This window comes from Propithecus coquereli, unplaced genomic scaffold, assembly GCF_000956105.1.
Source record: "Propithecus coquereli isolate 6110/MARCELLA unplaced genomic scaffold, Pcoq_1.0 Scaffold907, whole genome shotgun sequence".
Taxonomy (NCBI): Eukaryota; Metazoa; Chordata; class Mammalia; order Primates; family Indriidae; genus Propithecus; species Propithecus coquereli.
Genome location: NW_012155363.1, coordinates 210562 through 220648, shown reverse-complemented (window position 1 = coordinate 220648; position 10087 = coordinate 210562). Strand labels below are relative to the sequence as shown.

The window sequence follows — 10087 nt, the reverse complement described above, 5'->3', positions numbered from 1 at the left end:
TCACAGTGAGGCCAGGAGGAGAGAGCCCTTCTCTTCCCGGCATGGTGCTGCGCCCAGTGAGACTGAGCACGCGGGTTCCTCAGAACCACTCGGCACGGCATGGTGGCTGCTTCACGCATCCCTGGGACTGCTCAGGATGCTGTGGAGACCGTGTCTGCTGGGCGCTCTGTGCGGGGGAGGACAGGAGGAACCCGGGGAGAGAGTTTTGCCGGGGGTGAGAGGTGGGGGCGGGGCCGGGGTGGGCGCGAGGTCAGACGCAGGCGCAGCACAGGGTGGAGCAGTCCAGCTTGGCCGGGGCTCCTGCGTTCCCAGCCTTCTTGTTGACCTTGGGCAGCAGCAGGACAAAGGACATGGCCAGGGCACAGTGGTAGAAGCTGTGGACGTAGGTGTAGTCCCAATCCTGCGGGGGCAGGGAGTCGGTCTGGGGCCTCGGCCCCCCCAGCAACCCTCGAGCCTATGGCCCCTGCAGCAAGGGGGGCCTCCCCCCACCCAACCCCAGGGCAGCGAGGGTCTGCGCCTCTCTGCGGGCTGCTGACCAGAGGTTGGGCTCCCTCTGTCCCTCCCTTCCTCCCTCCCTCTGTCCCTCTGCCCCCTCCTGCCCTCACCTTCCCCCTTCCCCTCCCCCTCCCTCCTTCTTTTTCCTCCCCCCTTCCTCCCCGCCTTGCCTTCTCCCCCGACACCTGCCCCAGGACCCTCTCGGGCTGGCAAAGCCTCTGAGCCGCGAGCTCCCTGCAGGCCAGCTCTGGTCTCTCTGCGACCCCCAGGCCCACACAGGGTGATGCCTCTGACGCCCCTCCTTCCCCCCCGAGCAAGGCCATGCCGAGCTGTCTCGGGTGGACGGGGCACTGCCCCGCTGGGCTCGGTACCTCGAAGAAGAAGCGGAGCATGAGGGCCAGTGCGCCGAAGCAGAGGCCGGGGCCCAGCTGCTGGGTGTAGACGCTCGCGTCGGGGTACAGGCCCTTCTTCTCCCTCATCTTCTGCAGCTGCAGGGCAGGGTGGTCACGGCGGGGCTCTCGGGCCTCAGCGCGCCCCCAGAGCTGGCCAGCTTTAGGCGGAGACGCCCTGACGTGCGCAGGTGGCAGGGCTGCTTCTGCCCGACCCGGCCCTTCACCCGGGGCTGGGGAGAGCCCAGTGCAGACGGCAGGCTGGGGTCCTCTGTGGCCACCACGCCCCACGAAGACCTCCCGCTCCCCTCCCGCTCCCCTCCCGCCTCTGCGGCACGTACCGGGCCGCCCTGCGTGCTGCCTTCTCCCACCAGAGGAGCCTGGGGACCAGACATGGTGACTGTTAACAGCGGAAGGGCATTGGTGTGCTTGGCACCTGCCAGCCAGGGTGGCCCACGGAGGTGGCACTCGTGGTGTCCGTGGGACAACTTTACTTGGCACGCAAACATCGTTTGCTTTGCTAGTTAAAGGACCTGTCTGAGTTTATTGGACAGCCTTAGCCAGCACCGATTCTCAGATACTCATTTCTCAGACGCTAAGGTTAGAGTGAGGCCCGGGCAGGTGTTTAAGCCTGGACAGGTGGGTCAGTGCCCAGAGAAGGGTGAACTAGATGTGGGTCGCCCTCCTGTGACACTGCCCTGGGGACAGAGGGTTTCGGGGCTCAGGATGTTCGGATTTCAGCAGAAACTGTCACACACAGCCTGAGGCGTTAGCCCAGGGCGGGCGGCACCCTGACTGCACGCAACACGGAGACCACATGGCCCACGCTCCGCCAGGGAAGGTCTCGCCCCCAAATGAATCGTGACATGATGCCCAGTGTTCGGTGTTCTGGAACGTGCCCTGCAACAGCATGGGGCGGCCAGTGTGACCCTGGGTGCAGGTGACCGAGCCCCAGAGCCCCCGTCTGACCACCCCCCAGTGGGAGCGCTGGGGCGGAGAGGGGGTGCCGCTCAGGTCACGCAGTGGGCCTGCCCCACCCAAGGACACCGCCACATAGCTCTTGTCACTTGTCACTTCCGCCCCTGAGGGCGGTAGCTCCCAAACCCCTCCCAAGAAGAGAGGAGCGGGAGAGAAATCCCTCCTTCCAGGAAACAACTGCCCTTGGACATCCAAAACAAACTGCACGTTCAATGAGCTAGAAAACGCAGTTTGAGCCCAGATGCAGGCGGGGGGCCCGTCTCCTGTTCCTGGGGCCAGATGCACAGCTCCAGGGCCTTGGAAGTCTCATGGCACTTTGTGGGGACACTAACGAGTGCGTCCCGTCCAGCTAGTTAAAACCCAAGGAGGAACAGCCTCGGGCAGAGCCAGAAGCGAGGCGGGTCCGAAACCCCGAGCCCTCGGGTTCCACAGGTGCATTGCTGGCCCTGCTCAGGGACAAGTCACATCTGACACATTCTCTCTCCCTTCTCGGGGCAGCCCAGGGGTCCTCTGCCTCCCCAGCTTGGAGAGTGAGAGGCTCCTTTGTGTCACCTGCTCAGAAAGTCAAGTCCTGGCCTGGCCACCGCCCTGCCCTGACTGCTTATGAAGTCGCTAATCTCTCAATTTCTTCCTTAACCAAATAGTGAAATAAATCCTGTCCTCCTTGGCTGTAGAGTGGAGTGGGACAGGTTTTGAAAGCTTGCCACCAGAACTTTCTTCTCCCTCTCCGGAGCTGTAAAGCAGGTTGGTGGCCCCTTCTGCATGATGCTCCCTGCCTGACCCCTCGTCCTGGGACTCGGCCTCTGGCTGGCTGGGTGGCGTTTGAGGCCTGGCCACTCCTGGAGGGGCAGTGTGGCTTGGGCAGGACCAGACCAGGTCTCCTCCCAGCACTCGAAGTGCAGACCCCAAGACCCCAGGTGGCACCCCAAAGGGGTAGATGTGGCAGAGGGATGCGCATGTGGGGAGAGCCAGCCCAGGCTGATGCCCTCAGGTCTGTGTCTGGCCCCTGATGGCTTAGCTGCCTCCTGCCCGGGGTCTGCCCTGCCCTGGGTCTGCCCTGCTGTGTCGTCCCTCTTTAGCTTGGGCTAGTTTGAGTGCGTTTCGGTCCATGCAGCGGGAGGGCCTTGGTACAGCAGAGGCTGCTGGGAGCCCTGGGGCCGTGTGTGAGGGGCCTGTGGGTGCAGCTCCCCGTGCTCTGCAAGGGCCATCGGTGGTGGAGACTCCGGCTCAGGCTGCTCCAGCCTCAGCCACACCCCGCTCCCCACCAAGGCCCAGCCCAGCTCACTCCCTGCAGGACATCTTCCCAGGTTGGCCCCGGCCATTTTCCAAGCCCAAGTTGCATCTCTAACGCAGCCCTTGCCCTCACTCAGAATACCCATGGCGCCAGTGATGCGGGGACACATCAGAAGCCAGGTTTTGGGCGTCACCTCACCAGGTAGGCACGAGGCTGAGGGGCAGGCGACTTGCGCTCAGGCCTGCGTGGTGAGGACAGACAGGATTCCTGCCGTCCGCGTGGCTGGAGCACCCGACGCTGTTTTCTGTGTTTTAACTGAGGGCTGTGTCCAGCCCGCCCGTGAGGGCAGGAGGAGGAATCCCAGCTAGGAGCAGGGTCACGGGCGCCCGGGTCCCCGCCCGTCCGTCAACGCAATACGCACCCACTTTGCGGCGACGATGAGGACGGCTGTGCCGATGGGGCCCGAGTACACCCCGTAGCCCCAGCGGTCGTGGTAGACGCGCACGGCAATGGTCAGGACGCCGAACATCACAAATGTCGACCTCTTGGGTTCGTCGAAGTCAGCCAGGGCTGGGGGCGGGAGAGGCGGGAGGTGAGCAGCTGCCCTGGCCTCTGCGGCCCCCAGGTGTCCTCGGCCAGTGAGCCCCTGAGACCAGCCGTGCGCTGAAAGGTTCGAGTTCCCCCAGTTTTGAAGGAACAGAGCAGACCAGCGGGGCTCGGCACCCAGCAGCCTGTTCCTGTACGAAGGTCAGTATGCAAGTGAATCGGGGCCAGTCTGCCCTGTAGGGCCACGGTGGGGGGGGACCCCAAGGGGCGCAGATGGCCGGCCCGCTTCCCGGACGGTGAGTGGGCCCCTCAGGTGATGGGGACTGTCTCCACGTCGCCACGGGACAGCGGTGACGGAAAACACGCGTGCAGGACAGTGGGCTCCAGATGGCCCTGTCCTCACGAGGCCCCGCGCTGCAGGACGGCCTGGGCGGGAGCAGCGTTCTCCTGGGAGGGCGGGGTGGAGGGGGACGCACTTTCGGTTTCCCCTGGATTGGCCTCAGCCGTTTCAGTTTGTACAACGAGCTTTTATTAGCTGAGTCTGGTAAAAGGGTCTGAGAAACGGTGTCCAGGCATTTAAGGGCTGCGTGTTCTCTTTCACAATGAACACGGCTCTGAGACCCAGAAAGCGGGAGGTTCTAGGGCTGGGCGGGCGCGGATGGCGGGGACTGCCTTGTCGGCAGGGCTGGGCTGCGGGGTGACTACTCACCCATCAGGGACACCCACATGCTCAGCGCTGTCCCGTAGACGCTGAAGTACTCCAGGATGTCGCGGCGCATGAAGCACAGCACAGACAGGCCGGGCCCGCTGCAGGCGTGGTGGAGCTGCCGGGAAACCCACAGGGTCACGGGTCGGGGGACGGGAGGACGGGGCTGGAGCCCAGGGGGAGGGCTGGCCCCCGAGCCGCAGCCCCCAGGAGCCAGGCCACTAGCTGGCTGAGAGACCCTGGGCAAGGCACCTAACGTCTCTGTCCCTCAGTCTCCCACCGAAACTGGGGGTGCCGCCAAGGGCTCCCCTCGCGGGGTCTGTGGGGACTAAATGGAACATGCACGCAAGGCGTTCAGGGCCTGGGTGCGCTGGGGTCTCAGCGGACGGCTGGACGAGGCTGAGTGGTCGCTCGGATGCAGCCTGCGAGGTGGGACCTGAAATGTCATCTGCTCGGACCTGCAGTGTCGGCCTCGCACGCTGTGCTTCCGCCCCCGGGAGCCGGCTTGCCTCACGGGCCTCCGCGGCCTGACCACGCGCGCGCTCCAGACCTGCGTGGGCAGCAGGACCCCGGGCGTGTGACGGCTCGGGCTGCTGGGCCCCACCCCACAGCGGCCGATCCAGGTGTCTGGGTTGGGGTGGAGGACGTGCACACGTGGCAGGTTCTCAGGGGCTGCTGCGCGGGGACTGCGCAGGGGGGACAGCGTGGGGACTGCCTGCCGAGAGCTGCTGGACCGCAGCTTTCGGTTCCTGTTTCTTTAAAGTGGAGGAAGCTCTCGAGCCCAGCAGGTGTGGACACGCGGCACCCACTGCCCGTCCCTTGCTCCTGCAGCTGTCTGCCCGGCACCTGCTTCCAGCAACGTCTCACAGAAGACGGCTCTCTCTCCTGTTGTGCTCACATTTCGTCATTTTAAGTAATATTTAATTACATGACATAATTATTTTGACAAGTTCAACTGGCATAAACAGGCCTGGAAACCAGCACAATCGACTCTTGGTGAGCCCAGCTCAGCGGGGGAAGCGGGCTGGAAGGTGGCCGGGTCTGGAGGCGGCTGGGACGCCGCAGAGGGAGCAGGGCCCTGGGTCATCTGGTGAGTCGGGCAAGTCCGGTCGATTTAGAGAGCGCCTACTGCGTGCAATGGTACGTGGCCTAAAGCGACAGTGCACCTGGGAGGCATTAATAGAGATATAGCGCCCAGGACACGGGAGGAGGCAATCAGTCCCGCGTCCTACAGTTCTCCCAGAGAACTGTGTGGAGCTTCAGGCAAAGAGGAGGCCAGAGGAGGGTAACCAGGTGTTGGGCATGACTGTTTAGTTTGGAGAAAAAGAAGCTTCAGGTGGGGCCTGATCAAGCTGTTTAAATGTGGGCCGGAGGCCCATGGTGTTGTCCTGTTCTCCTGGCTCCTTCCAGAACTGCACCTGCTGCTCCTGACGGCCCCCAGTGCCTGCTGTCTCTGTGCCGCCCCTTTGTGGCACAGACCGCCGTGTGTGGTGAGACTTATTCACGGTGAGATCCTGCCCCCATGGGAGCAGGAGTGGCCTCTGCCTCGTCCCGGCTGTAAGGCGGTGCCCAGTGTAGACTGCTTGCTGTGTGTGTGCCGGCTCGGGCTCCGACACCCCCGCCACCCTGCGAAGCAGCGGGCAGGCCTGGCCCAGCGAGGGCACGGGTGGGGGGTGTGGCTGGGGCAGCAGCTCCAGCGGGAGCTCAGGCACGTGGCCGGCCGCGTGGGGCTCCCCTGTCGGGGGGAATGGGAACACCCACCCATGGGGCTCGTGAACACAGAAATGGCGACTGTCGCAGGAGGGTCCTGGTCGGAACTCGAGAGGAGCCCTGTGGAGGGAGAGCTCCGAGAGGCACAGAGTGTGGCTTTGAGGCTGGAGCACATTTGTCACAGGAGGCAGCTGCCCCTGGCACTCTGGGTGGGGCAGGGTGGGGCCAGGCAGGCCTCTGAGGCAGCTGTGGGGGGCGGCCTGGCTGGTGCCTGTGGTTTGCTGGGCTGGGTCTAACGTGGGCCTTGGGGACAAGACCCCGGCTTCTCTCCCTGCTCCCAAGGCCCTTGTGCCCGCAGAGATGTCCCCTCTCTGCTCTGGGCCTTGGTTTGCCGTTCCGCAGAAAGACCCCAGCCTTAGCCCGAACCCAGGCTGGGGCCGCGGAGCAGCACGCGGAATGGCATTTACAAACACCTCGTGCGGGCTGGGAGCCCCGGAGTGTCTGGCGCTTACAGGGCAAGTGGCTCAGCCTCTCTGGGACTCAGTTTCCTCACCTGTCACATGAGAATCGCAACACTACGCTCAGGGGGGCGAAAAGACTAAATAAGACCCTGGGTAGAGCACCCAGCCCAGTCCCCACCCTGGACGCTGGCTCGTGGGTCCTCGCGGCTGTGGCTGGTGTGTCTCCCGCCCAGGGCATCTGGTTCCACCAAGCACCCAGCCTGTCCCAGGTCACCACTACTTATGGGGGCAGCGCAAACCGGAGCGGGTGTTTGCCACCCCCACCCCCCGCCACGTGCACACCCGGCTTCTCCCATTGCCAGCAAGATTGGACTTGACCGACTTGGGATGCAGGCATGACGTGTGACTACGGGTCTGCAAACACGCGTGTGCTCGCGCCCTCACCCGCTCAGGCTGCCCGTGTGCACACGCGTGCACTTCGCATTCCTGCCCATAGAGGCCCTGCTGCTGGGTGGTGGCTGCCTGGGGGCTGCAGGTTTTCACAGGTCAGGCCTGGCATTGCCACGAGGAGGCCGGTGGGTTGCTCGCCCCCCAGCGCAGGCATGTGCCGGGCCCGGGCTGCAGTGTAGACAGGTCTGGCGGAAGGCGGGCGAGGGGGAGAGGGCAGGGGCGTCGGAGACAGGCGGGCAGGGAGGAAGGAGGGCACGGGGGCTGAGAGAGAGGGTAGATTAGCCAGGGGCAGATCACAGACAGACAGACAGACAGGAGCAAGCTGCAGGGATGAGGGAGCCAGAGAGACACTTGCGGGGTCAGGGGAGCACAGCTTGAGAGAGATCAAGAGATTTAGAGAGTAAATTCCATGGGGTTATAGTTCCAGAAATCAAAAGAGAACCAGACATAGGGGAAAAAAGGGAGGCAGAGAGACAACTAGACACAGCAAGAGTCAGAGACACGCAGAGGGAGGGAGGCCTGGGGAGGGGGAGAGGGATGGAGAGGGAGCCCCGGGGTGGGGGGAGACAAGCGAGGTGAGCGGGTCCCCTGGACGGGGGAGTTCCAGAATCCGGGGCCAGCCCCCACCATCGCCCCTCCGCCTGCTTTCGGCCCCTCGGCTTAGGCAGGAGAGAAGTGGGGGAGGGGTGGGTGCCTTGGGCAGCCTTGGGGGCCTGGCTGGGGAGAGGGGCTCCCTGGAAGGGCTTGTCCTCAACTGATTGACTGTTCCGCGTACGCTTGGCCTCCCTCACACGGGCAGTAAGCCCAGGACAGCTTCCTGGCACAGATGGGGAAACTGAGGCGGGGGCAGGCCTCCTAGCCCTTCCTCTGGTCTGCGGACCCCACCCTAGGCTCTTTCTTTCACTTCCAAATCACTTTTCTTCACCACTCAAAAAAGTGGTGGCGGGACGGCCCCTCTCCTATGTCCCTAGAGGGCGCCGCGCGGGTCTCCCCGGGCCCCAGACTCACCGCCACGAAGAACGTGGTGAAGAGGTAGACCATGGCCTCCATGTGGAACCGCCTCTTGGCGGCTATGCTGGCAGTGGGCAGGAAGGCCAGGCTGCTGAGGGTGGGCAGGAGCAGCTTGGCCACCAGCGTCCCCATGGGCTGGGAGGGAGGCTCCGGCGGGGCGCAGGCCTCCGGGCCCCCGGCAGGGCTCGCGACAGAGAAGGCCGCGATGGCAGCTGCGGGGCGGCCGCAGGGGGGTTTAAATGCCCTGGGCAGAGGCAGGGACGCCAGAGCACGTGTCGAGGACACATGGAGAGGGTCCAACAGCTGATGTGCCACGTGACCAGCACTTGCTTCTGCGGTTTTTTTTTGGGAAGCCGGAGGAGCTGACTCAGGGGGACCCCGCTGTTTTGCTCTGAGGCCACAGCCTTGGGGACAGTCCCCTTGAGCACAGTCTCCGACTTTCAGGCCTTCTCCCCAGAATGAAGCCAGTGGACGCTGCTGCTTGGGTCCCGTGTCTGCGGGTGGCGCGAGGCAAGAGAACCGCGGTTCAGTCCGCTGCAGTTGCCGGAAGGTCTTTGCAGGGAAGTCCCACGCGCGTCCAGCCCACAGTTACCACCCCGGCCCCCTTTCTTGGCGTGGGACTCGTGAAACCAACTTTCGGTCCCGCTCGGTGGCATCGTTTCACACCGAAAGTAAACAGACCAGGCCTTCCCGCTCGCGCTCCAAGCACGAGGCTGACGCTCTCCTCTCCCTCCGACAGCGGCTCCTTGGCAGCCTTCCGGAAACCACCTCCCCTTGTCGCACGAGGTCTGGGGGAGCCGTCTGGCGGGGTGCACTATCCCCGGCCAAGCGAGGGGGGTGTGTGGTCCGAGCTGCCCAGGCACACGCTCTGTGCGCGGATCGACGGATTTGTTGTCAGCAAAAGGGCAGCTTCTGCTTCCATTACATGTTTCCCTTGTGGTATAATTCACACAGGACAAAATGCACAGATTTTAATTGCACAGTCCGATGTGTTTTAACAAACGCATATACCTGTGTGACCCCACATCCCAGGGTGTCCCCAGCGGCAACCGCTAATATGATTCCTACCGTGGTACTCGCCTTTGCCTGTCCTAGAACTCCACACACAGGCTGTGCACGTTTTGGGCCCCGCGGACGTGGCATCAGTGAGACGCGCCATGTCTAGTGGGGCTGGTTCCGGTGCTGGCGGGGTGCGGGTCCGCTCATGGCTGGCCTGTGTGCTCCTTCTCCTGAGAGTTGGAGTCTGGGTGAGGCAGGGGCCACCTGGCTTTGTGCGGCTTACCTGCTCCTCTTTCCTTCCAGCTGGGGGCCCTGCATACCCTTCCAGAAACCTTTATTTTGTCTTCGGTCGCTAGAGCTGGTTGCTGTGGTTTGCAGTGAAATGTCTGACGCGATGCGTCTGGTTGGGTCATTCTTCTGCTTGAGACCCTTCCGAGGTACCTCAGCCTCAGGACGACGTCTAAGCGCGAACAGAGACCGCCAGGCATTCACGGCCCAGACCCCTGCCCCAGCCCCTGTACGCCTGGGCCCCCTCCCCGCCTCCCCCGCAGGAAGGCACTTCCTGCCCCTCCTCCGTCCGGTCGCAGGCTAGACCATCTGGGGGAAGGCTTCCACGGCAGACGGTCCCCTGCCCTCCAAGGCCAGCTCGGGCTCCTGCGCCATGTCCCCACGTGTCACTCTGTGTCACTCCCGTCTTGGCACCCGCCACCTGTGGCTGTGATGTTGGTGTTGGGCTGTCTGGGCTGTGTCCCCCCTGCACAGCAGGAACCAGGGCCAGGGGCTCTGGCTGGCCGGCCCCCCGCCCTGACCCTCACATGCCCAAGCCTGGCATGTGGTGGGTGTTCAGCAAACCTGGCTGAATGAACGATGTTGTTAAAGGAATGAATGAAAGCCCAGAGAGGCGCGGCTGCCGCGCGTTGCAGTCTGGTCTGTGTGGAGCCAGTTCCCTCCCCAGATGGGAACAGCAGAGCCCGCTGTGTGCGGCTCCGGAGGGGGGGCACGTGGTCCCCTGTGGGCCTGTCACGGCCCCGGCCTGTGGGAGACGGTGGCGAGGAAACGCGACAGGGTGTCGGGTGCCGAGTGGTGGGGAGCTCGGAGCCACAGACCC

The 10087-nt window shown here is 64.1% G+C and overlaps 1 protein-coding gene across 1 annotated transcript; it reads right to left on the bottom strand.

Moving 5' to 3' along the window:
• Positions 1 to 230: 230 nt before the first annotated feature.
• On the bottom strand, positions 231 to 8132 carry TMEM8C (transmembrane protein 8C). Its single transcript, XM_012664704.1, has 5 exons — positions 7978 to 8132; positions 4352 to 4466; positions 3518 to 3666; positions 867 to 983; positions 231 to 400 (listed from the first exon to the last, which is right to left on the bottom strand). The coding sequence occupies exons 1-5, from the start codon at positions 8110 to 8112 to the stop codon at positions 251 to 253; spliced, it is 666 nt and encodes a 221-aa protein (XP_012520158.1). The 5' UTR covers positions 8113 to 8132; the 3' UTR covers positions 231 to 250.
• Positions 8133 to 10087: the final 1955 nt, after the last annotated feature.

Excerpts from the sequence above, each read along its gene's own strand:
- TMEM8C (XM_012664704.1), bottom strand. The coding sequence starts at position 8,112 with ATGGGGACGCTGGTGGCCAAGCTGCTCCTGCCCACCCTCAGCAGCCTG. Across the intron at positions 4,467-7,977 it reads TCACCACGTTCTTCGTGGCG|CTCCACCACGCCTGCAGCGG; the intron begins GTGAGTCTGGGG and ends GTTTCCCGGCAG. Across the intron at positions 984-3,517 it reads TCATCGTCGCCGCAAAGTGG|CTGCAGAAGATGAGGGAGAA; the intron begins GTGCGTATTGCG and ends CCTGCCCTGCAG.